This window comes from Ursus maritimus, unplaced genomic scaffold (genome assembly GCF_017311325.1).
Source record: "Ursus maritimus isolate PB19 unplaced genomic scaffold, ASM1731132v1 scaffold_2, whole genome shotgun sequence".
NCBI classification, from domain to species: Eukaryota; Metazoa; Chordata; class Mammalia; order Carnivora; family Ursidae; genus Ursus; species Ursus maritimus.
In genome coordinates, this window is record NW_024424452.1 from 9,550,099 (window position 1) to 9,575,656 (window position 25,558).

At 47.0% G+C, this 25,558-nt stretch overlaps 1 protein-coding gene and 1 long non-coding RNA gene across 2 annotated transcripts in view; one reads left to right on the plus strand and one right to left on the minus strand.

The window, feature by feature from the left end:
• Window positions 1-3,521: 3,521 nt before the first annotated feature.
• Window positions 3,522-4,243, minus strand: LOC121103667. The gene is made up of 2 exons (XR_005835861.1): window positions 4,125-4,243; window positions 3,522-4,040 (listed from the first exon to the last, which is right to left on the minus strand). It is a non-coding gene; the product is annotated as an uncharacterized LOC121103667 (long non-coding RNA).
• Window positions 4,244-4,365: 122 nt separating this feature from the next.
• The window catches only part of POM121C (POM121 transmembrane nucleoporin C), a 23,750-nt gene continuing 2,557 nt past the window's right edge, over window positions 4,366-25,558 (plus strand). The window contains exons 1-12 of the mRNA XM_040634927.1: window positions 4,366-4,937; window positions 6,099-6,314; window positions 6,633-6,791; window positions 9,081-9,161; window positions 10,624-10,795; window positions 19,171-19,262; window positions 20,119-20,192; window positions 20,649-20,773; window positions 20,895-20,997; window positions 21,227-21,403; window positions 22,284-23,948; window positions 25,397-25,519. Of these exons, the coding sequence (XP_040490861.1) occupies window positions 4,366-4,937; window positions 6,099-6,314; window positions 6,633-6,791; window positions 9,081-9,161; window positions 10,624-10,795; window positions 19,171-19,262; window positions 20,119-20,192; window positions 20,649-20,773; window positions 20,895-20,997; window positions 21,227-21,403; window positions 22,284-23,948; window positions 25,397-25,519 (3,559 nt within the window). The remainder of the gene's footprint in view (window positions 4,938-6,098; window positions 6,315-6,632; window positions 6,792-9,080; window positions 9,162-10,623; window positions 10,796-19,170; window positions 19,263-20,118; window positions 20,193-20,648; window positions 20,774-20,894; window positions 20,998-21,226; window positions 21,404-22,283; window positions 23,949-25,396; window positions 25,520-25,558) is intronic.

Genomic DNA, 25,558 nt, shown 5'->3' on the forward strand with positions numbered 1-25,558 from the left:
CTCCCCCCCCCCCCCCCAGCCCCCGGCCCTTCATTTAAAAAAACTCTTTCACTGTCCTCTAGCCTCCCTTGTTTCTGCTTAGAAGCTGCAGTTATTGTTTGAGTTGCTTTGTAGTTTGTTCAGCTTCATGGATCTTTAAACTGTAATTTTTCACCACATCCTGGCAATTCAGACATTATTTTTCAAATACATATTTCTGCCCCAGTCTCACTTTTCCTTGTGAGAGTACAGTTGCACGTATGGTAGACTATTTGATAATTGCTTCATAGATCCTGGAGGTTCTGTTCATTATGAGATCATTTCTGCTGATCTGTCTTTGAGTCCACGGACTTTATTTTCCTGTCTCCAATCTGCTGGTAAGCTTATCTAGTAAAAAATTTCAATTATTTTTTAGTTTTAGCATTTCTGTTCGTTTCCTTCCTTACAGTTTCCATTTCTGGGCAGATTCCTATCTATTTACTTATTAAGACCATGCTTTCCTTTAATTCTTTGGATATATTTATAATAGTCCACTAAGATCTTGGTTGGCTAGGTCTAACATTTAGACCATCTTGGGTTTATTTCTATATACTGCTTTTTTTCTTGACTATGGATCACATTTTTGTTTCTTTGTCAGTCTAAAGGGATTTTTATTGAATATTGTACATTGTGAATAATACTCTGGAGTCTCTTATTTCTCCATGAGGTATATGGATTCTTGTTCTAGTAGGCAGTGTAATTACTGGCTAATGACCTTACACTTGTTTATTCTTGGTTTTGTTTTGTCTTTACACATCAGTGAAGAGCCTAGGGTGTTTCCCAAGCCCCACTAACTTGGTGAGACTCAACCTCCAAACTTGTTTCCTGTGGATCTTGTCATGGTTTGATTTTAGAATTTATTAAGGCAGACCTAGAATAGATCTTACTCTAAACTATGATCCTTACCTGAAGTTGTAACCTCTCTGCTGTTTCAACTGGATTCCAAGGATGTTAAGGATGCACTTATGAGATCTCTCCGTTTTGGTAGGGCCAGAACTCCCCTGGCAACGCTCTTACCCCAGGACTGCTCTAACTCTAATATCTCTGTTCAAATTGTAACCCATTTAGTACTTTGCTTTCTAGGAAGCCTCAGGGAGTCTCTATGTGCATATACTGCCTGGCTGTATTATTCAGAGTTCTCCAGAGAAACAGAGCCAATAGGGGATGTATACACACACACACATATTATCAGGAATTGGTTCATGCAGTATGGAGGCTGAGAAGTCCCAAGATCTGTAGTCAACAAGCTGGGACCCAGGAGAGCCAATGGTATAGTTTCAATCCAAGGCCAAAGGCCTAAGAAGCAAAAGAGCTGATAGAGTGAGTTCCAAGTTCAAGTCTGAAAGCAGGAGAGAGAAGACAGATGTCCCAGCTAAAAGCCAGGCAGAGAGAATTCTTACCCAGGCCTTTTGTTCTGTTCAGGCCTTCAACAGATTGGTTGAGGCCTACTCACTGTGGAAGGGCAATCTCCTTTACTTGGTCTACCACTTGAAATGTTCATCTCCTCCAGAAATACTATCATAGACAAACCCCAAAATAATCTTTAACCAAGGACCCTGGGCACCCTGAGGCCCGGTCAAGTTGAGACACAAAATTAACCATCATGCCAGCTTTCAGCCACAGATTTTTAGGGGACTCACACATAGACTTCTGGAACTCCCTGTCTGCATGACACCCTCCTTTCCGTTGCTCTGCCCAGTGGTTTCCAGCGGTTTCAGCTATCTTCAATCTGATTTTTGCCTCCTCAGCCAAGCGAGATCTCCCTACTCTGCTCAGACTCTAGCTGTCTACACCCACTTGGGAAATTGTCCCCACTTAGAGGAACTAGGTGATTTTAGGGGCTTACTTCATGAGTTTCCTCTCAGGGATCAGTCTTGCACTTCCTGTCGTTCTTTGTCTGCAAGTAGTTGCTTCATAAATTTTGTCCATTTTTATAGTCGTTCATGGTGGGAGGACTAGCCTGGAATCACTTAATTATGGCTGGAAAGGTGGTTAGTTTTCAGCTGCTTTTAGAGTATTTTATTATATGAATTATGCCACTATTTCTCCATTCTTGGGCTGGTAGACGTTAGACATTTAGGTGTGTTCAAATTGTTGGTAATACAAATGATGCTGCAATGACTTTGTACCCAGAAATAGAATTGCAACGTTATAAGGTACCTATTTCTTCAGTCTTATTGGATATTGCCAAATTGCTTTCCAAATTATAGTTTTACATATCCACAAACGTGTCTGTTCCATTTGTTTCACATCCTTGTCAAAATTTGATCTTGTTGAACTATTAAATGTTTCTCCTTGTGCAAAGGAATGCAAAATGGTTTCTCGTTACTTCAGTAAAGCTTTCCTAAATTACTAGTGAGGTATATACAGATATACATGTACATATGTATTTATTTCTTATTGGCCATTTGGGTTTCCTATTCAATAAATTACATTTTTATATCACTTGTCCTTTTTTACAGTTGAGTCTTTTTGTACTGATTCTTAGGAGTTCCTTATAAATTCATTACATGGTTTTTAAATATGAGTTATAGGAGGATTTTTTGTTTGTATGAGTTAGTTGTTTTTTCTCAGTCTTAGCTTGTTTTTTAGCAAATGTTGTCCTTTCCGATACAGAAGTGTTAAATTTTAATGTAGTCATATTTGCATTTTACTCAGTGATTTGCAGGTTTGTGTGTCCATTTCTTCGACCTCTGGGGTGCCCTGGAGTTTAAGTCTCAGACCTCTCTGTCTACATTAATTCCCAAGTAATCTTACTCTCACGGCATGGGTACACTGATGGCTTTTATGTCTGGTTCCTCCTCTGAATACCAGTAATATATGATAATTTAAAGGACCCTTGCTGAGCTAGATACTTTCTTCTTCCTTATCCAGATTCCTTGCATGGAAAAATCTGCACTCACTGCCTCCACTTCCTGGTCTTCCATCCATAGTTTAACTCACTGCAGCTGGGCTCTTGTCCCACTCTCCCACTGCTACTGCTGAGATTTGTTCCTAAGTTGAAATCAAACAGACAGAAGCAGAATTACCCTCACAATGGGTTGGGGAGAACTGCCTGCCTTTCTCATCTCTTCAGGTTGCCGCAGAGGCCTCTTTACTGAGCCCAGCCTATCTTTCTAACCTCTCTATTCCCTCAAACCTCCTATCTCCAGCCATATTCCTTTCCATCTCTGTGCTTCTGCACACTGCTCCTGCATCTGCCTTGAACCTGCTTTAACCAGTTCTTGTCTTTAACCAGTTTTTGTGGACTCAAGAAACACCTCCCAGCCTATCTTCCCCCTTATCATTCCCTCTCTTTTTTTGTGGCTCTGTTAATCATACTGGCCACAGTGAATCGTAGCTTTCTACTTACACATCTTTCTTCTACACTAAACAGAAGGCTTCTAGAGACCGAAGACCCTGCCCTTTCCCCTTTCATGTTTATCAGTAGTGGAGTGAATGAATGGCTGAGGAGGCTGAGCTCGATCAAAATCTGAATTCGTAGACCACCAAGGTTTTTTTCCCCACGGTTTTATTAAGATATAATTAATATACCGTACAATTCACAGGGTTGTGCAACCACCACCGTAATCTAGTTTTAAAACATTTTTGTCCCCCCCAAAAGAAAACCCTACCCTTTAGCTGTCATTCTCCATTTTCCGACCCCCAACACACTCCCCAGCCCTCACCAACCACTAGTTCACTTTCCCAGACCACCAAATTTAACTGATCACAAATTCTCAAAATCTACCCGATTCTGGACCATGATGTGAAATTTGAGGTAACTGTCCCACATAACCAATTTGTAGGGCAGGAAATCAAACTTAGCTTGCCGCTTCAGCTTTGATCCGCAATATGTTAGACTGCTTGATCGGTAATTTATTAGAATAAGATCCACATTTAACAAGGGTGGTTGGTCTGGGCTGATCTGGCGTTTCACTGTTGCTGTGCATGTAAACCCCCTTTGGCAGAAACAGGGCAACTGAAAAACTTACCACCTCTGGTAGCAAGTGCCTACCACCTCTTCCGGGGAGTTCAGCCCTCTAGAAAACAACATGGATCAAGCATTACGTGAATGGTCGCTTTCCGGAGCATTTATTTTTAACGCGACTCTTCTACCGTGTCACCTCGGGGTGGGTGCCGCGCGGTGGAGGCGCGGAAGCCTCGAGAAGACCACCGCGGTGTTTCTGGGAGGCAGCGTTTGCAGAGTGGGGTCGGGTCTAGCGCGTTGCCAGGCAGCAGCGGCGTTGCCCGCGGCAGGCGCGCGTACGAGTCGCCTGCGCAGTGACGCAGCCGGCGCGCGGTGACGCGACGCGCGGCGCGGTGCACGCTGGGATATTTAAGTCTTCTCCGCGGCGCGGAGCCGCGATGTCTCCGGCGGCTGCGGCGGCTGGCGGAGGCGAGCGGCGGCGGCCCATAGCGAGCGTCAGGGACGGCCGGGGCCGGGGCGGGGGCTGCGGCGGCCCGGCCGGGGCGGCGCTCCTCGGCCTGTCGCTGTTCGGCCTCGTGCTGTACCTGGTGCCGGCGGCGGCGGCGCTGGCCTGGCTGGCCGTGGGGGTCACCGCGGCCTGGTGGGGGCTGAGCCGCGAGCCCCGCGGTTCGCGCGCCTTCTCCTCGCTCGTTCGGGACGCGCGGCGTCAGCGAACCCTGCACGCCTCGCCTCCAACCAAGTCGGCGGTGAACGGAAATCTCCTAGAGCCGCGGACCCTGCTCGAAGGACCCGACCCCGCAGAACTGCTCCTCATGGGCAGTTACCTGGGCAAGCCCGGCCCCCCGCAGCCTGCCCCCGCCCCGGAGGCCACGGACCTGCCGGAGAGGCCCGGCCGCCGCCGCACTCCCGCTCGCGCCGCGCCGCCCGCGCACTCGGCCCATCGTGTGCACCACATTCCCCCCTCTCTCCCCAGTCCTCTTCTCCGACCCTCTAGGAGGCCTTTCCACCGGTAAGATCCGCACATCTCCCCCACACCCTCCTCTCTGTCGACCGGCTTTGAATGGAGAGCTTGACTTTTAAATCCGATTTTCTTTTTCATTGAGTCAGAAGTGGATTCTGTGTCGCTTTGTTCTCTTGAAACACCTTGGTGGGTGTCAACCGTCCCCTGCTCTCCTTGAGCCTTTGGAATGAGATGTGATGCCAGAGCTATTCCTTTCTTTACAGTCTTTAAAACTGAATTTTAATACAGCATTTAAAAATATTTGATAAGCTACTAAAATATCCCTACTTGTGAAAATATCTTGATGTTTCTATAGTAGTTTTATAGTATGTTTTGTTATATTTTTCTTTTGGACCAATAAGAGCAATTAGGTCGGTTAGCCTAGCTCAAAGAGGTGTTCCCAGGAGACCCCTCTTTGATAAAACTTGATTGATAAAGATGATCAAATTAAAGAGCCATTTCCATTTAGTCCCAATAACTGAGCATTACAATAGAATACAAAACTTTGGTGAAAATGTTAGATTATCAATAAGTATATTTAGTTGAAGAATGAACTGAGGTGTCAAAAATGTTTGACTTTGGGTGTTTATTGCTTATGACTCAGCATAAAAGATTGAAAAGATTTAAGAATTCTTGAAAAGTTCTTCCTTGCATGTCCTAACATGCATTTTTCTTCCATTGCAGTTTTACTTGTGTGGGCAGGGTTTTCAATTTCCCTCTCAAAATTGTTAAGTCCATTGTAGGGACAGCTGCTAAGCAGCTGCCACTTTCCATCCTTAGACGGAATGGGGGAACGTTGCCATAAAAATGCTTTGTTTTTTGTGTCTCAGAAATCAGTTCAAGTGGCTCCTGGGTGGCTCAGTCAGTTGAGCGTGCACTCTTGGTTTCGGCTCAGGTTGTGATCTCAGGGTTGTGAGAGGAAGGCCCGCATCAGGCTCTGCGCGCTCAGGCATAGTCTGCTTGAGATTTTCTCTCCCTCTTCTGCCCCTACACCACGTGTGCTCGCTATCTCTGTAAATAAATTAATTAATTTAAAAAAACTTTTTTTTTTTTAAGCTGTTTAAGCTCTCTGGAAGATAATTGAACCCACATGATTCTTTAGTATAATTTACGATTCTGCCATTCCTCCAGGCTTCTTTGGTTCTATAACATGTCTCCCATTCTCCTTAGGGATTGTGGGACTTTATCAAGCCGGTTTATGATAACACCTCGAAGACGATATCCTATCCAGCAGGCCCAGTATTCCCTTCTGGGCGTACTTCCTACAGTGTGCTGGAATGGTTATCACAAGAAGACTGTGCTATCTGCTCGTAATTCCAAAATGGTGTGCAGCCCAGTGACAGTGAGGATTGCTCCTCCAGACAGTAAATGGACTCGTTCGCCAATGTGAGTATTACTGCTGGCAGAATCAACTCCTGTTTATTTCCATGTATTCTTCCACAGCTGTTCCTCTGACAAAACGACTGTAAAGCAAAAAAGGGAAGAAGGTGCTTATTTGAATGAGAAATCCCTAACTCTAGTCCTTGAATAGCGTTTTGTTGTGTTTTCTTTTGGCTTTAGACTGTAGCTTTAATTTTAAGGGCAGTTTCTTTCAGTGTATACTTTTGCTTATTAGTTAGCTTCTGATTTCCACTGTCTGAAGTCTGTGCTATATAGCATGGTTATTAAAATATCTTAATGCCAGAGTCTTGTTTTTCATTACAGACCAGAGCAGACAATCAACTCAACACTGTCCTCACCATCAAGTAATGCCCCAGACCCATGTGCAAAGGAGACCGTACTGAGTGCCCTCAAAGAGAGGAAGAAAAGGACAGTGGAGGAGGAAGACCAAATATTTTCTGATAGCCAGGAAAATAAAAGAAGGTAACAGGCCCCGCAGGGTACTAAACAGGCCTCCCACACAGACTCCTGTGATTCACTACCAAAAAGAATCAGAGGCCAGCTCCACAGTTTGTGAGCCTCAGTAGGTGCCCGTCTTTGGATTCCATGGAAGAGCTTGGTAACAAGGGCTTTAATTCTGTTAGTTTCTTGAGGTACAGGTTAAATTTTACAACTAATCTTTTCCATAAATACTAAAGATAAGCTGACAGCTATTAGCCATGTTAGCCTCATACTTTTGATACAAAGGTGCTTAATTTTATTTTTTTAGAGAGAATGCTAAAAATCTTCCCTTCACCAGCTTGTGTTGTTCAATTATTTGGATAACCACCATTCGAATGTCATATTTGTGCTGAAGGAAATGCTTGGTGAGGAAAAATGAAGACTGGAATATGGTAGATTTATCAGTAATGAGAGTAGAACCAATTTCATTATTTGGTTTCGAATATATTAATGAAAATGGAGTAAGCAGTCTGTCTCCCAAGTGCAGAAGGAGCAGAGGTTGAAGTCACTAGGTATGATGCATAACTGCTTATGGCTTACCAAGAATCAGTTGAGGATTTCACTCTTTTAATTTGACAGGTTGAGCACCTAGTGTGTGCCTGGGCCTATTCCAGGTACTGTGGATAGAGCAATGAGTAAGTTAGAGTTCCCATGGGACTTGCAGGGCGCCTGGGTGGCACAGCGGTTAAGCGTCTGCCTTCGGCTCAGGGCATGATACCGGTGTTGTGGGATCGAGCCCCACATCAGGCTCCTCCGCTATGAGCCTGCTTCTTCCTCTCCCACTCCCCCTGCTTGTGTTCCCTCTCTCGCTGGCTGTCTCTATCTCTGTCAAATAAAGAAATAAAATCTTTAAAAAAAAAAAAAAAAGAGTCCCCATGGGACTTGGATAATAAAATAAGGAATTATAGATTGTAAGTGTATAGAAGTAATAAAAAAAAAAAGAAAGAAAGAAAAGAAAAGGACCGCAACAGGATGATATAACAGACTAATGAGAATGGGGGTTTCTTTTTTTTTTTTTTTTTAAGATTTTATTTATTTATTTGACAGAGATAGAGACAGCCAGAGAGAGAGGGAACACAAGCACGGGGAGTGGGAGAGGAAGAAGCAGGCTCCCAGCGGAAGAGCCTGACGTGGGGCTCGATCCCAGAACGTCGGGATCACGCCCTGAGCCAAAGGCAGACGCTTAACGACTGAGCCACCCAGGCGCCCCTGAGAATGGGGGTTTCTTTATATACGTTGGTCAGGGAAGCACTCTGAGGAGACAGTGGACCCCACACTTGTTAAATATAACCATTACCTAGACCAGATTGTTCATATCCTACAAAGTTGGCCATCTTTGGTACTACCAATGCCAGGTTAGGTAGGGAGATATAAATAAATGGATGTGTTTTTATGTGACATAGGAAGATCTAATGATGAGTAGAGATGATTTATAAGTGAGCAATTTGAACTGATGTCACCTGGCTAAGCAGGGGTGGGAAGGAGTGGGGGATGTGGAGGTGGGTGAGGGAATTATTCTTATGGTCCAAATAAGTCTCGTATTCTCCAAGGTTATAATTTTTCTTGACCGCAGTGAGCCTATACCTGAGGATCCTGTACTAACTTCCTCACACTTGGAGTGAGCAGTGGTTATGGGCACCGTGCATAGGCCCTTATATGTAATATGTGAAGTTTTTCCCTAACAGACTTGCCATATTAACCTCGAGCACTATGGGATGTGTGGGCTAGTCCCTAAAATGTTTTCAATTTTGGTTTTTCATTTGTGGATGGTAGGGTATTCAATTTGTGATTGCAATACTTGGGAGAGACATTAGCAAATAATACACCTGAATGAGTTCTAAAGGTCTTGAAGCATTTTTATGCTCATTATTATGAGGATAGTCTTAGAATAAATCTACCTTTCAGAATCTTCAGGATTTGAAGCAGCGTTTTTCTTTTTTTTTTTTTTTTAAGATTTTATTTATTTATTTGACAGAGAGAGAGGCAGCCAGCGAGAGAAAGAACACAAGCAGGGGGAGTGGGAGAGGGAGAAGCAGGCTCCCAGCAGAGGAGCCTGATGTGGGACTCGATCCCAGGACTCTGGGATCACGCCCTGGGCCGAAGGCAGACGCTTAACCGCTGTGCCACCCAGGCGCCCCTGAAGCAGCCTTTTTCTTGTCTAGCCATTTCTGTGTGCCATAGAAATAGTATAAGGTTCCAGGAGTATGAGAGGATGCTCTAGGAAAAAAAAAGGTCAGTTCATTTAATTGAGGGTTTTTTGATTTGTCACAGGCGCCATGATAGCAGCGGGAGTGGACATTCAGCGTTTGAGCCCCTGGTGGCCAATGGAGTCCCTGCTTCTTTTGTGCCTAAGTAAGTGAGAATCCATCTGAATGAGGTAGACTGGAGAAGAGCACTGTCAGAGCTGTTGTCTTGTAGATTTTCCTCCTTGTTTTTCCATTGCTTTATTAGTCCAGGTTCAAATCCGTGACATCAAAGAGGAACATTTTGAGTAACGTCCCACAATAGCTATCTCCTTATTTCTTTTAATATTTTTTCATTAACATGGATAAAAATATGGCAAGGGTGAGAGAGTTTGTAAATATATTTAATAACTACGTATATAAACAGATTTGTGTGACGGTTAAAGTGCAACAGTATGAAATTTAAGATAAATGTTAAGTTTGTACATTTGAGTTTAAATACATTTAGGGATTGGTTGAAAGGTAAATGTCTTGGAAATCTGTGCGAAAAGACTTGAGGTAACTTACATGCTCATGGAGTCAGGAGAGTGGTAAGGCTGCTAAAAGAGCTGACGTGCTCCTAGCCTGTGCTGATAGCAGAACAAAGACTAGAATGGAGCAGGTGAGGATGGGGTCCTGTTGTCCTCAGTTCTGCTCACACTGTCCGTGCGGTGTTGTGCTTGGTTCGGTGGCCTGCCCTGTAAGAGACGAGAAATACAATTTGACATTCATTCCAAGTGAAGCAGTTGTAAGATGTTACAGGGTGGTGGCGGTGCATGAGTGGGTTTTGAAAGTATAAAGTATTAACCCAAGGGAGGAAAATCTCAAGGGGAATAAGGAAATGAGGGAGGGAAGGATAATGGTCTCCAAAAACCTAAAGGGCTGTCGCATGAAGAAAAGGCTAACAGTTGTTCGGTTTGCTCCAAATAGATCCGTAGGGGAGATAGATGGAAGTTAGAGGAAATACGTTTTCATCCAGTGTAAGAATAAACTAGTCCGTGGTTGACATTCATCACTCTAGGAGAAAGTGAGTTGTCAACATTGTAACAAAGGTTGGATGACTATTCCGCAGGAAAGATGTTTTGGTTGGAAGCTTAGAAAAATTGGTTGGTTCCTCTTAACTCTGGTTTTTTTAGGAGGTTTATTGAGGTTTAATTGACATTATAATAAACTGTGCCTTTTAAAAGTGTACAGTTTGAGAAGTTCTGACATGTATACACCTGTTAAACCATTGCCATGGCAAAGGTAATAAACATAACCGTCTTCTCCAAAAGTTGCCCCATGCCCCTTAGTAACACCTCCCTCCAGTCCTGCCCCCAACCCCAGGCATCCACTGATCTGCTTTTTGTCACTGTAGATTAGCATGCGGGTTTTTTCTAGAATATTATGTAAGTGGAGTCATACATTTAATTTTTTAAATATTTGGCTTTCCCTTCCTGACTTTGTCAGATAGTTAGCTGAAGTGGTAACAATAGCATTAAGAGCTTTATCTTTTTTAAGTTTATTTAGGAAATATTTTGTGACCGTGGAGGAACCCTTAAAAGAATGTTGCTGTAAATAGCACAGCTCACTGTCTTTCTCTCTCTTGTTAGGCCTGGCTCTCTGAAGAGAGGTCTCAATTCCCAGAGCTCTGATGACCACTCGAATAAGAGATCTCGCACCTCTTCCGTGAGCTCCTTGACAAGCACGTACACAGGTGGCATCCCTAGCTCCAGCCGTAATGCCATTACGAGTTCTTACAGTTCGACCCGAGGTTTCTCTCAGGTACGTGGCACGGGAGAAAGGCATTCCGAGCATTATTTGATGAGCCAGTGTTTATTAACCACATTCCATCTGTCAGATACTGAGATTACCTCTGAGCTAACAGAAGATGCAAACCCTTGAATGATAACTTAGACTCAGGGAACAGAATAGGAAGCCCAGAAGGTAACCCAGGGCATACGGGGACAGCTAATACAAAACAGCCGGTATTGGAGATAAATGGCCAAGGGTTGAATAATCCAATAAATGATATTAATTTGATTGAAAAGGTAGATTCAGTCCAGATTGCACTGGGTCATAAAAGAGATTTCATCCTGTTGTCATTGAGAATTGAGTGAAAGTTTTTAAAATATTGTAACTTTTTTTTAAATTCTTTTTTAGAAAAAATTGCAATCCTTTCTTAGAAAGAGGATGCAGTATGGCCTAGGGAACAGAGCAAGCTTTGCTACCAAACAGACTTGGATTCAGAGTTTGGCTCTGACACTTAGTAGCTATAGGGCCTCGGGCAGGTAAATCTCTTCAACTTTCCTTTTCTCCTCTCCCAAGGATTATTATAAATATCGAAGGTAGTGCTTGAAAAATATCCATTACAATGCATGTCAGTAAGTGGGTACCCTATATATAGTAGCGAGAAAAAAATAAAGCGTGCACGGAGAAAGAGTTTTGGGGGGAGAAAACTTTTGAGATAAGGTAATCCGGAGGGCTTTTACAAGAACATAAATGAAAGATGAAGGCCTAAGCCTGAACAGTTGGTAGGAATAATCACCACAACAGGCAGATTGAGGATAATTCTCAAGAACCCTAGGACTTTCAGAATGATAAATGAGTACTGGCTTCAGTAAAGTCACCAGCCGCATTAGCCCCTAACAAGAGAGTGAGCCTGTCCTTTGAAGCTTTGAAGCCAGGCACTGCCTTCGTAGTTGCGAAGGTCCTAGATGGCGTCTTCCAGTATATGCTCTCTCTGTTGAAATTCCGTTGTCTGGCGTAGCCCCCTTCATGAATGATCTTAGCTTCTGCATCAGCACTTGCTGCTTCCCCTTGTATGGCGATGGCTTCTTCCCGGAAAGCTACTGAGTCAGCCTCTGCTAGCTCCAGACTGGTCTCCTCACCTCTCAGCCTTCGTGGATTGAAGAGTTAGGCCTTTTAGGCTTTGGCTTAAGGCAATGCTGTAGCTGGTTTGGTCTTCTACCCAGACCACTCAGACTTTCTCCATATCAACAATAAGGCCTTTTCACTTTCTTATTCATGTGTTCATTAGGATAGGACTTTTCATTTCCTTCAAGAACTTTTCCTTTGTGTTCACAACTTGGCTGTTGGGTGAAGAGGCCTAGTTTTCAGCGTGTCTAGGCGTTTGACCTGCCTTCATTATACCAAGCTTCATCATTTGTAGCTTTTGATTTAAAGTGTGACGTGCGACTCTTCCTTTCACTCGAACACTTACGAGGCCGCTGTAGGGTCGTTAGCTTGTGTAATAGCGATACTGTTGTATCTCACCGAATAGGGAGGCGGGAAGAGAGAGAAATGGGAGAACTGTGGTGAAGGGGACAGAACACACACACGTACCCTTTAGGTCGGCCGCCTTACAAGGGCGTGGCTTGCGGCTCCTCAAAACAATTGCAGTAGTAACATCGAAGATCACTGATCACAGGGGCGCCTGCGTGGCACAGCGGTTAGGCGTCTGCCTTCGGCTCAGGGCATGATCCTGGCATTGTGGGATCGAGCCCCACATCAGGCTCCTCCACTGGGAGCCTGCTTCTTCCTCTCCCACTCCCCCTTGTTGTGTTCCCTCTCTCGCTGGCTGTCTCTATCTCTGTCGAATAAATAAATAAAATCTTAAAAAAAAAAAAAAAAGATCACTGATCACAGATCACTGTAACAAAGGGAATAATAAGAAAAAGTTGGAAATAATAGCAACATTTATCAAAACGTGAGTCAGAAACACAAAGTGAGCAAGTGCTATTAGAATGACACCGATAGACTTGCTTGAAGCAGATTGACCACAAACCTTCAATTTGTTAAAAACAACATTTGCGAAATGCAATAAAACGAAGTATGCCGGTACTCATGTGTTCTTAAAATCTTTGTATTATGTCAAATTTCAAATGTACACAAAAGGAAAGGGAGTCTAATCTATAGCTTTACTTGTTAGTTACCAGCATTTTGTCTGTCTGGTTACATCAGTCCACCCCACCCTGTTTTTGCCCTGGTGTTTTACAGTAAATTACAGACTTGTCGTTTCACCTACAGGGACTTCAGTGTATTTTAAAGCTTTTTGTAAACATTAATAACCACAGTTTTATGTTTTAAGATTTAATTTCTTTTAGAGAAAGTGCAAGCAGGGGAAGGGGCAGGGGGGAGAGAGATGATCTTGAGTAGACCCTGCGCTGAGAGCACAGAGCCCGACATGGGGCTCGGTCTCACCACCCTCAGATCGAGACCCAAGCTGAAATCAAGAGTCAGACACCTAACCAACTGAGCCACCCAGGCGCCCCTCAAAAATAATTCTTAAGCTGATTTGAAATCTTACTGTTTACAATGCACCGATATCATTATTTTTGAAATTGTGTATACTGGGACCAGTCAAATAAGTAATTATGAAGCAACACTTTTTGTGTAAGTATACATAAAAATGAGGGGGTGCCTGGGTGGTTCAGTTGGTTAAGCATCTGACTCTTGATTTCAGCTCAGGTCACGATCTCAGGGTCGTGAGTTCAAGCCCCACCTTGGGCTCCACGCTGGGTATGGAGCTTGTTTTTTAAAAATTAAAAATAAATAAATAAGTAAACATAAATGTAAATAAATATAAAATAAAAATTGTTCTGGAGAACATATGAGAAAACAAAATACACTCAGAGAAGTCCACACTTTCCACCTCTTTCTGCTCCACATCGTTCTCTTCCTATTTTTATTACTTTTTGGCCATCCTTCCACTGTCTTTTATTCTTAAAACTATGTGCAAATCCATGTCTGTGTGTAAACCCCACCTTCTAACGTGTGAGGCAGTCATATGTACAAGTTTGCGCCTTGCTTCGTCGTTCCTTCTACGGTAATGCAGTTACTCTTGTCTTCTGTTGATAAACATTGGGCTGTTCCAGTTTTCTGCTGTGACAGATGGTACTGCACGTAATGCTTTAATTCATAATGTCATTTCACTCTTTGGCCATTACACTTCTTGGATAGGTTGCCTAGAACACAGATTTCCCAGGCCAATAGTTAAATGCATGTACAGTTTCACTGCATATTGTTAAATCGCTCTCCTTAGGGGATGTACTATTAATAAGCATTCCCGCCAGCATCGTATGAGTGACCACTTCTGCACAGTCACACCCGATTAGGTTGTCATAGCTTTGGGTTTTTACCATTTGGGTGAGGAACAGTATTTGTGTGTGTGTGTGTCTCTCTCTCTTTTTTTTAAGGTTTTATTTATTTACTGAGCACGTGCATGTGAGGGGTGAGGGGGCAGAGGGGGAGAGAGAGAATCTCAAGCAGACTCCACGCCAAGCACAGAGCCTGACACAGGGCTGGATCCCACGACCTGAGCTTGAAATCAAGAGTTGGATGCTTAATCCATTGAGCCACCCAGGTGCCCCATATTTGTGTCTCTTAAGAGTGAGTTTGGGGGCGCCTGGGTGGCACAGCGGTTAAGCGTCTGCCTTCGGCTCAGGGCGTGATCCCGGCGTTACGGGATCGAGCCCCACGTCAGGCACCTCTGCTATGAGCCTGCTTCTTCCTCTCCCACTCCCCCTGCTTGTGTTCCCTCTCTCGCTGGCTGTCTCTATCTCTGTCAAATAAATAAATAAAATCTTTAAAAAAAAAAAAAAGTGAGCTTGGGCCAATTTTCATATATTAGAGAAACATGTTCCAAATGAACTAAAGATTTAATTGTAAAATAAAAATCTTTAAAGTATTTGCAAAAACAGGCTACTCACGCATTGCTGGTGGGAGTGTCCATTCATACAGTTCTCTGGCGAGCAGTGTAGCAATAATTATCAGTATTATAGATGCATGTGCCCTTGGATCCAGCAGGTTTGCTTTTAGGAATTAATTCTATACATATACTCAAAAGCATATACAAGGATGTCGATTGTAACATTTTAGTAGCAGAAGCTTGGAAACAATGTAAACGTACCTTGGGGGGGGGGGCTGGTTGAATAACAGTATTTCCATAAGTTGCAATACTATGTAACAGAAAGAATAAGGTAGCTTAATAGGCACTGACGTGTGTTCAGAAATACTGCACAAAAGCAAGGTGCAGAACTGTGTGTATCGTGTCCTCTGTTGTTTGTGCTGCTGGTTGCTTTAATTTTTTAACATGCCTAGAATAATTTTGTTAGATTTTATTAGAAACCGGGAATAACTGTTGAGTTTGGAGGAAAACTTTTTACTGTGTGCTCTGCTTGTTGGCATGTAGGATATGTGCTGCAAGTGGTACCTTCCTGCTTTCACAAAGGTTTTAAGTGTAGATAGCTGGTAAGTGCAGTAAGATTCCCGGTCCTGGCTGCCGTGGGTACCTGTGGTTAACGTTTGTACTGGGTGTGCGAACACAGGTAATACACAGAATTTTTGGTCTGTGTTACACAAATGGGATCATTGCGTATGTGCCATTTTCTCTCTCTCTTTTTTTTTTAAATCATATATTGCATAGCATTCTATGTCAAATCTGTATTTAAATTTTTTTTTTAATTAGAGTATAATGTAGGAAAACAAATACCTTAAGAGTATGGCTCCATGTAACCACCCCCCAGGTCAAGTAATAAATCATTTTCAACGCCCCAAAGCCCCTCTCATACCTAGTCCTTCCTTCTTGAATATTAGCACCATATAGTTTTCCCTATTTTTAAACTTTATATAAATGGAGACCAGGATATGCTTTCTTTTGTGTTTGGCTTCTTTCACTTACTGTTTTCCTTGTGGGATGCATCCAGATCGTTACATGTAGCAGCAAGTCTTTCATTTTCTTTATGTGAATATACCGTAATTACGTTTTTCCTCCTGCTGTTGGACGTTTGGGTTTCCAGTGTGGAGCTATTATGCATAATGTTGCTGTGGACATTCTCGTATTAAGTCTTTGGTGCACCTAGTAAAGTGTGTGTAATGCTCAGTTGTAGTAGATGTTGAGCCATTTTTTAAAGTTATGGTTACGTTTCAGTTGATACTCTTACCAGTGCAGTGTGAGATTTTGTTCCTGTGGTTACACATCCTCACTAATACTTGTTGTTGCCAGTCTCTTTAATTACCCATTCCGGTGGGTATGAAGTGTTTCACTGTGGTGTAGTTGTAATTGCTGATTGCTCATGAAATAGAGGTAGGGACTGTTCGTTAGCCCTTCGTACTTCCTTTTTTATGAAGTGCCTATTCAAGTTTCTTTTCATTACTGATTTATAGAAATTATATATTCTAGATACAAGGTCTGTAAATTGTGTGTGTTGCAACAAATCACTATCCTACTCTCTGTCTCACTTCGTTTTCTTCACTTTACACCAACGGTTACTGTATTATGTGCACTATTTAGGAACTCTTTGTCTACCTAAAGTCGTGATGATGATATGCTTCCTTCTAGAAACTTTATTCTTTTTCTTTTCACAGTTGGATCTATAATCCACCTGAAGTTGATTTTTGTATATGTTGTGAAGTAGCAATCAAAATTAGTGTTTTTCCATATAAATATCCACTTTACTTAGCAACATTTATTGAAAGGTTGGATCATCCCTTTCCTGTTGCTCTGTGGCATTGCCTTAGTTATAATTTAAGTGTATATATGTGGATCCATTTCTAGATTCTGTTGTTTCATTGTCTGTTTTTCTGCCCTGTGCCTATGGTTTTTTTCTACACTGTGCCACACAGTCTTTTAGTTTTGATGATGTGTAGTAGAATAAGTCATCCAACTTTCTTATTGCTCTCATTCCTCTTCAGAATTGTCTTGGATCTTGACCCTTTGCATTTCTCTGTGAGTTTAGAATCAGCTCGTCGATTTCCACTAAAAGAAAGAATGGACACTTGTTGAGATATTAAGATTGTCTTTACCAATTATTTTGGAGAGAAATTACATTTTTACAATGTTGAATCTTCCAATCCATGAACATGGTATATCTTTCACTTAACTTACATCAGCTTTAACTGGGTAGTGGTTTTACATATTAAATTTATTCCTAGATATATTTTTGATGCTATTATAAATGGTATACTAATATCTATTTCTGATATATGCAAGTACAACTGATTATCATATTTAAAAAATTTGCTAAATTCCATAGTATTCATCTGTATATTCTTAGGATTTTTGTGTGTACATCGTGTTGTCTATAATGACAGCTTTTTTTCTCTCTTTCCTACCTTATATTGCTTGTTTATGCTTGTTGTATTTGTTTAAGACCTACAGTACAATGTTGAATAGAAGTGATAGCAAACATCCTGGTTTTTCTTGATCTCGAAGGGAGTGCTCTCCACTGTTACATATGCTGTTTGACGTAGGGTTGTTGTGGGTGGTTTTTGTTTTTTAAGATTTATTTATTTGTTTTAGAGTGTGTGGGTGGGGTGGAGAGAGGGAGAGAGAGTCTCAAGCAGACTCCGAGCGGAGTGTGGAGCCCAATGTGGGGCTAAATCCTACGACCCTGAGATCGTGACCTGAGCTGAAACCAAGAGTCAGCCACTTAACAGACTGTACCACCCAGGCTCCCTGATATAGTTTTTTGGTAGATACTCTTTATTTGGTAGATACTCTTTATTTGGTAGATACTCTTTATTGGATTAGGGAAGTTCCTTTTTCAAGGTTGTATCATCAAATAACCAGTTTTAGGAGTCACTCTTCTACATGTTTTTCTACTTCTTTAATTTCTGCCCTTCTAGATATTATTTCCTTCTTTTTAAAAATTTCTTTTTTCTTTTTTTAAGTAGGCTCCATGCCCAGCATGGAGCCGTGGGGCTTGAGCTCTTGACCCTGAGATTGAGACCCGAGCTGAGAGCAAGAGTTGGATGCTTAACCAGCTGAGCCACCCAGGCGCCCCCCCCCTTTTCTTTTTTTCATGTTTGACTTGCTGGGATTTCTTTCTGACTTTTCTTTTTTAAGATTTTATTTATTTATTAAGTTTGAAGATTTTTTTTTTTAATTTTAAATAATTATTTGAGACAGAGTGCACAAGCAGGGGGAGCTGCAGAGGGAGAGGGAGAAGCAGACTCCCTGCTGAGCAGGGAGCCCAGTGCAGGGCTTCATCCCAGGACCCTGAGACAATGAGCTGAGCCGAAGGCAGATGCTTAACCAACTGAGCCACCCAGGCACCCCTATTTATTTATTTATTTGTCAGCACAAGCAGAGGGAGCAGCAGGAAGAGGGCGAAGTAGGCTCCTTGCTCAGCGGGGAGCCTGATGCAGGACTCGATCCCAGGAGGCTGGGATCATGACCTGAACAAAGGTAGACACTTAACCAACTGAGCCACCCAGGCATCCCTCTTTCTGACTCTTTAATCCAGATTCTTAGATTCTTCGATCACCGGGTTTTTTCCAGCCTTTTCCCTTTATATGCATATATATATATATGTGAAAGGTTATACATTCCCTGTAAACCTTAGCTGCATCCCACAGTCTTGAAATAGAAGTATTTTTCATTTTCATTCGGTTCAAATACTTTTCTAATTTCCATTTGGAGTTCAAATACATTGCTTAATTTCAAAACAGTTGATTTTCTAGTTATCTTTCTGTTACGGGTTTTTAGCTAAATTCCACTAGCTCACAAGATGTGCTCCTATCAATCCTTAAAATGGGGTAATTATCATGTAACAATAAATGCCATAGGTGCTACAAAAGTCATAAATGTCATGATAGCACATTTTTTAAAAAATAAAGTTGAAGTGAAGCTGAAAATTTAATGAAAGCAGGACTAAGTTTACTGGCTTATCTTTGCTGTGATAGGGTTTTGTGGGGGAAGGGTTGCAAAAGTTGCTTATCATTTCCGTAGACAATATAAAGTAAACTTGTAAGCATCATGGCTCCGAACCATGACTGAATTCCACTTTTTAGTATCTGCAAAAAGTACATTCACTCCTTGTACATTGATTACTTAGCTTCTACTTGTTCAGATTATTTTCCCCCCATAGTTAGTACTGGCAGTTGACTTTCCTTCAGGGGCCTTCCTTCACAAAGAAATGTTTTTGGGGTTTTTTGGGGTTTTTTCTTAAGATTTTATTTTTAACTAACGTCTACACCCAACACAGGGCTTGAACTGACAGCCCCAGGAGTCGCACACACTGCTCCCTGAGCCAGCCAGGCGCCCCACAGAGAAACGTTTAAGTCACTGACAAGGAGACTTGCTAGGCAGTGATGAACAGAACACGGACTTACATTGTCCTGTAGGCTCAGTTGTGTCACTGCTGTTTGCCTTTCAGCTTTGGAAGAGAAGCGGGCCCAGCTCGTCACCGTTCTCGAGTCCTGCCTCGTCCCGCTCCCAGACACCGGAGAGGCCGGCAAAGAAAATAAGGTAATGAGTCCTGACTCGCGCTGCACATTCATGAGAGGGCCGGAAAGGAAGGACACGTACTTGGCTGTTAGGCTTCCTGCAGCTGTGATTTGGAGATCTAAGAAATTGCCATCTTGAAGGCCAGTGAAAGTACCTGCCTGAACTGCTCTCATCTCTCCCGGTCTCCGTGCCGACCCTAGAGGCTCTGGCCCTCTTCCTCAGCCTGTGGCTCGAGCAGCTGGGGTGTGCAGGGAGGCCACGGAGAGTACAGACAGCAGGGGCAGGAGATTTAATGTTCTAGACTCCAGCTGACCCTCTAGGCACCAAAAGTGGACTAGAACGCTGCCCTTGGGGTCAGATGTGTGGCTCCAGCTCTCAGGGACTGGCAGGTTGTAAGTAGGGTTTTGAAGGTGGTTATGTGTCGTGCTAGCTGTGAGACAGGTTTCTCCGTGGTGTCCATGAACTGCCTCCTTCGTCTTGTAGGAATCTTCTTTTGATTTCTTAAATTTTTTGTCCTGGTGTACTGTGATCTTAAATCATGATGGTCTAGACTTTGGCCAGTTGGTAGTTAGGAGGGTGTAAGAAGTTACCCAGTACTCTGTTGGGAGGAGTTTGTTTCTTCCTTTCCCTTCCCCTTCCCCTTTCCTTTCCTTTCCTTCCCTTCTTTTTTAAGATTTTATTTATTAGAGCAAGCACAAGCCAAGGGGCAGAGGGTGGAGAGGGAGAAGGAGACTCCCCAAGAGCCCAATGCGAGACTCCATCCCAGGACCCCGGGATCATGATCTTGAGCCAAAGGCAGACTCTTAACCAACTGAGCTACCCGGGCGCCCAAGTCAAGAGGTGTTTCTAAGCACACTTGTGCCTCTTGTGCCCGCAGAGAAGATGAGCTTTCTCATCGCTCCAGTTCTTCAACTCCGTTGGCAACAGACAAGGAGGCCCAGGGAGAAAAGGGTAGGTTGATAAGCGCGTGAGAGTGGCTTGTGGTGGGAGTGTTTCTGGAGGGTGTGCAGACCGCCTCCTGTCTGAAAACACGTGCCGGGCATCGCTGCCTGTAGGGCCTGGTAGGCAGAGCGAAAAGTGCCTGTCCGCACGGAGGTTTGCAGTCCATGGTGCGGGCAGGTCTACACTGCAGCCCGGTGTGGCTGGGCAGGCAGTCAGCTGAGGTGGCGGAGTCGTCCGGGTAGCACCTATCCCGTGGTCGGCGCTTGTCTGCCTGCATTTGGGGCACTTCCCTCTGCCCTCCTGTCTGAAAGAATCTTGCGAACACTACCCAAGAGCCCAGCCAGGGAAGAGACCACCTTTCAGAGGTACCCAGTGAAGATTCAGTGTGGAAACCCTGCTGGGTAGACAAACCTAGCTATTTCTGGAAGAGAAGAGGAAGAAGACAAGTCATGTTTGTTTCCTTAGCTGCAGATGCAACCACATGGAAGGCGCAGAACTCGTGGAGCTCCCCGCCCACCCCCGGCAGCTCCGGGCAGCGCAGGCGCAAGATTCAGCTGCTGCCCTCGCGGCGAGGGGCCCGGCTGACCCTGGTAGGGCTCTGTGCGTCCACACCCCCCCGCCCCGGCACCGTGCCCCCAAGTTCTAGGGAAGCTAAATACAGGTTTCTTCCAGCTCCTCTGACTGGCAGGCCTCTCCCCTTCTGTCTGGCAGCCCCCACCTCCCCAGCTTGGCTACTCCGTCACTGCCGAAGACCTCGACCTGGAAAAGAGAGCTTCGCTGCGGTGGTTTAACAAGGCCTTGGCGGACGGGACCGGTAAGGAAGACCGACCAGCTCCACGCTCCGGAAAGGGGTTGTTTCCCGGGGCTTTATTTGGATCCTTCTCATCGGAGAAATCCATTTGGGTGCTCGGTGGAATCGGGAACCCTGAGCCCTGGCATTGGGGAGGCTTTTCCAGATAAGCGGATTCCGAGAGCCCCAGTGTCCCGTGCCCTGTGGGGTAACCCGGGAGAGAACTGGAACACCGTCTTTCTTCCTGCCTTAGATACTGCCTCGAACTCCGTCACCGAGAAGCCACCTACCACTCAGCCTTCTCTGCCCTTTACCCTGCCCGCCACTGGGACCGCCGCCTCCCCAGCCCCCCTCCCAGCCCCAGGCAGCAACCCGCTGCTGGAGAGCCTGAGGAAGATGCAGAGCTCGGCCGGCTCCCCGGCTGCCCCGGGTGAGTACGAGAGCCGCTCCGAGCGAGTGCAGGACACGCGGCTACGCTTCACTCTAGGTAAAAGCAGCGCACCTGCCCAGCCTGGAAATCGGGAGTTTGAGCCTGCCGTGGCTCACCGAACCCGAGCTGGCGCGCGCTCCAGAGCTTCGAAAGTCTCCAGTCCGGAAGCTTCCAGGAAGGGCTGCAATGCTTAAAACTGGGGTCAGCAGCCCCATTTAGTAGTCACGTGGCTCGTGGTTGGAAACTGGCTTCCTGAGCTGCTCTGAGCCTTGCTGTCATCCTCTCTGATGTGCGGGTAACGCGTAGCTTGTGAGGTGGGAGGCGTCTCTGAAACGTAAATGGGATCGTGTGGTTAGAGGCTTTTTAGACTGCAGGCACGAGAGGATGTCAGTCCTTTTTCCTCGAGGCTTCCAGGGGTCCTTCGCGGCACCGCATGTGCCCGCACGCCCCTCGCTGCACCTGGCCATGTAGTGGGCTGTGTCAGGCGTCGGGCGTCAGCCTCTCCCGGGGCAGGGCAGGCACCGTTCCGCTCAGGTTATGGGCTCCGCACTCCGCGCGCGGTAAGCACACACAGTAGATCCTCCCTGGGTGAGGAAGGTGCGGCAAGGTAATTAGCTGGACTTGAGTCTGGGTGATTGGATTTTCCTTAGTTTCCAACATTTATCCCCCACACATTCCCTGTTATGTTCTGTGAAGGGCAGAGATAGCGAACCCCGCCTTGATTTTAGGGAGCGGATATTTGAAGGGTTTGTGGTACGGATGGCGTCATGTTCGTTGGCTGACGCGGGAGCCCGAGCCCTGCGCCAGGCACGGGGGTACAGAAGCATTGAGAGCCGTCACGGTGGAGGGATTCGGAATTCACTTTCTCTCTTCTTCCCAGAATCCACTGGAGTGGCAACCACTGTGGCCCCTTCGCCTCCGAAGACACCCAGCCTTCTGGCCCCTCTTGGCTCTTCACAGTCAGGGCCCCTTCCAGGCACCTCCTCGGACTCCAAATCCACAGCCACTTTCTTGGGGCCGACCCCTGCTGTGTCCCCGATACCAGCCACTGACACCACCAAGTCCCCTCCGGCTCCTCAGGCTGAGACATCTGTCAAGTCCCCAGCCCCGGCTGCCCCGTCCCCCACCCCTAAGCAGAGTCTTCTGTTGGGAATGCTGAGCACCCCACCCACTGACCCGCCTGCGTCTGCAGCCCCCTCTGTGTCCTCAGCATCCCCCATGTTCAAGCCCATCTTTGTGGCCCCGCCAAAAAGCGAGAACGAGGGCCCCTTGCCATCTAGCCCCTCCAAGGTCACCACCTCGACAGCTTCCAGCTCTGCCCTTCCTGCGCCCGCCAGCAGCCCCCAGCCCACATTCAAGCCTATCTTTGGCAGCATGGGGCCCCCTACGTCTGCGCCCTTGTCTAGCCCCTTCTCCTTCAGTCAGACCGCTGCTGCAGCCACTGCCACGAGCACGCCTCTCTTCGCCGGCCAGGCCAGTGCCGCCTCAGCCGCGGCCCCCGTGGCTCCCGTGGTTCCCGTGGCTCCAGTGAGCACGGCCAGCACGGCCGTAGACTCGGCTTCGAAGCCCGCGTTCAGCTTTGGCGTGAGCAGCGTGACCAGCACCAGCACCGCTGCTGCCCCGCCTTTCCTCTTCGGGGCCCCCCCTGCCTCCGGAGCTGGCTTTACCCCAGCCATGGGCTCCGTATTCCAGTTCGGCAAGCCGCCTGCCGCGCCCGCCTCGACCACCGCCACCACGTTTGGCCAGTCCGTCCCCGGCGCTGCGCAGACGGCCGCCAGCAGCAGCAGCAGCGGGGGCACTGGCTTCAGCGGCTTCGGCGGCAGCCTCACCACGCCCGCGCCCGCCACCAGTAGCCAGCCGGCGCCGACATTCACCACCACCGCCACCCCGGCCTTCCACATTCCCTTCGGCTCCAGCACCAAGCCCGCACTCCCCCCCTACCCGGGAGCCAACCCCCAGCCCGCCTTCGGGGCCGCCGCCGACGGGCAGCAGCAGGGCACCGCCAAGCCGGCCCTCACCCCGAGCTTCGGCAGCTCTTTCACCTTCGGGAACTCACAGGCCCCAGCCCCGGCTGCCACCCCGGCGCCCGGCCCGGCCCAGCCCGCCTTCGGCAGCGCCGTGCAGTCGGGTTTCGGCGGCGTGAAGGCCGCCGCCTCCGCCTTTGGCACCCCTGCCAGCACCCAGCCCGCCTTCGGCAGCGGCACGCCCGTGTTCTCCTTCGGGGCGGCCACCACCTCCGGCTTCGGAGCCACGACCCAGACCACCAGCAGCGGGACTGGGAGCTCCATGTTCAGCGGCACGACACTGTCGCCCTTCACATTTGGGGGATCCACCGGCCCGGCTGGCGGCGGGGGCTTTGGGATCAATGTGGCCGCCCCCGGCACCTCCGGAGCGTTCAGCTTTGGCACGGGACAGAGTGGGACCACTGGCGGCGCGACCCCCTTTGGAGGCGGCTTGAGTCAGAGCACTTTGGGCGCGCCCGGTCAGAGCACACCCTTTGCCTTCAATGTGGCCAGCACTCCTGAGAGCAAACCTGTGTTTGGAGGTAAGATCAGGAATGGCTTCGGTCTGCCGCACGTGCAGGCGCGGTCCCCTTGCTTACAGAGCTTCCCGGCCTGGCCCTGACAAGGCTGACGTCAGTAGTTAAATACAAGCTCAGGGAGCAGGAGGCATCCCGGGAGAAGGCAGCGTGCCACGAGTGGCTGTGGAGGAGCTCTTCGGGTAGTTAAGGAGGGCGGGCCTTTCAGGGGAAATTTAAGCCAAGTCTGCATCTGGGGCACAGGGGTTGGGAGTGTGGGTGGGTGTGTGGGTGTGCAAGAGCACTTTTCAGGCACAGAGGAGCTGGTGCAAAGGCCCAGGGGCAGGAGCAAGCTCTAATTGTTCATGAACAGAGAAAAGCAAGGTGTGGCTCAAAGCTAGATCTAAAAATGGAAATCATCCAAAATGCTGTGGAGAGTCAGAGTTGAAGGTCATTCAGGGCGAGGGTTTAAATTTGGATTTTAAGCGGAAAGGGAGAATTTCAGGAGAAGAATGAAGTGATCATTTCTGTCATGCGGAAGGTGACTCACAAGGAGTTCTGATCCTGATAGCTTGTGTTCTTAAATGTGAAAGAAGATCGTGGGGAGTGGATTGGGGAGGCGTGTGTACAGACGAGGGCCTCTCAAAGTCGTTGTTTGGAGAGTGGGAAAAGGAACGTAATGAGAATGGTAGAATTGCTAGGGAGTTCTGGGTGCCAGAGCACTGGGGTCATGATTTTGAGGCCGGCCTGCGCTGCTAGGCTTTCGCTCTGCAGTGCTCAAACACGAGCATGAGGAGGGCAGGGGCAACCCCCCCCCCCCCACGGTGGCAGCTCCAGCAGCTTCCCGCAGGGGGCACGGGGACAGGAGGGCTCTGTGACCTGGGAGCCCTCTGGGAGCTGGGATGGCCCTGGCGATGGTGCGGGGTGACTGGAGGGGGCGGGTGGAGGCAAACAGCAAGATGGCAAGGTCAGGACCGAGAGTGAGGAGGCCAGCCGTCCATGAGGGTTGTAGGGAGGCAGGGGCGGGACTGGACAGCGGGACTCTGGTGGCGAGGGCAGAGGCGTGCTGGTGTGGCCGTGGGAAGGCCAGAGGACCCATGGGGTGGGTTTTGTGGAAGGCTCAGCTTTCTGGAGGAACAGGTAAACGAGGAGAGGAGGCAGAACTCAGTTGTGTCGGAGGGAAGTAACCTGGTCAAGCTGGGAGGTGGGGGTCTGCCGAGTGTTCCCCTCTCTAGTGCTTTGGTGGCCACGGGAATGGCAAAAAGACTCTGTGACTCAGGCCCGAAGGCAGTGGTGCAGGGCTTTGGCTTGGCCGCAGCAGGTGGGGGGAGCGGCAGTTCCCGCCCCTGGGGTGAGCCCGCACGGGGGTCCAGGGCGGAAGTGCCCTGTGGGGACACCCCCCCCTTCAGTAGCTGGCTCGGATGCCCTCTGGGCACTGGCCTAGTTGCTAGTTTTCTGTGGTCTCTTTGTTCTAGGCACCTCCACACCCACCTTCGGTCAGAACACCCCTGCTCCCGGGGTGGGCGCCTCGGGCAGTGGTCTCTCCTTTGGGGCACCCTCAACACCCACCCAAGGCTTTGTTGGAGCCGGACCTTTCGGTAAGCAGCGAGTCACCTCGTCACCAGCGTAACCAGCCT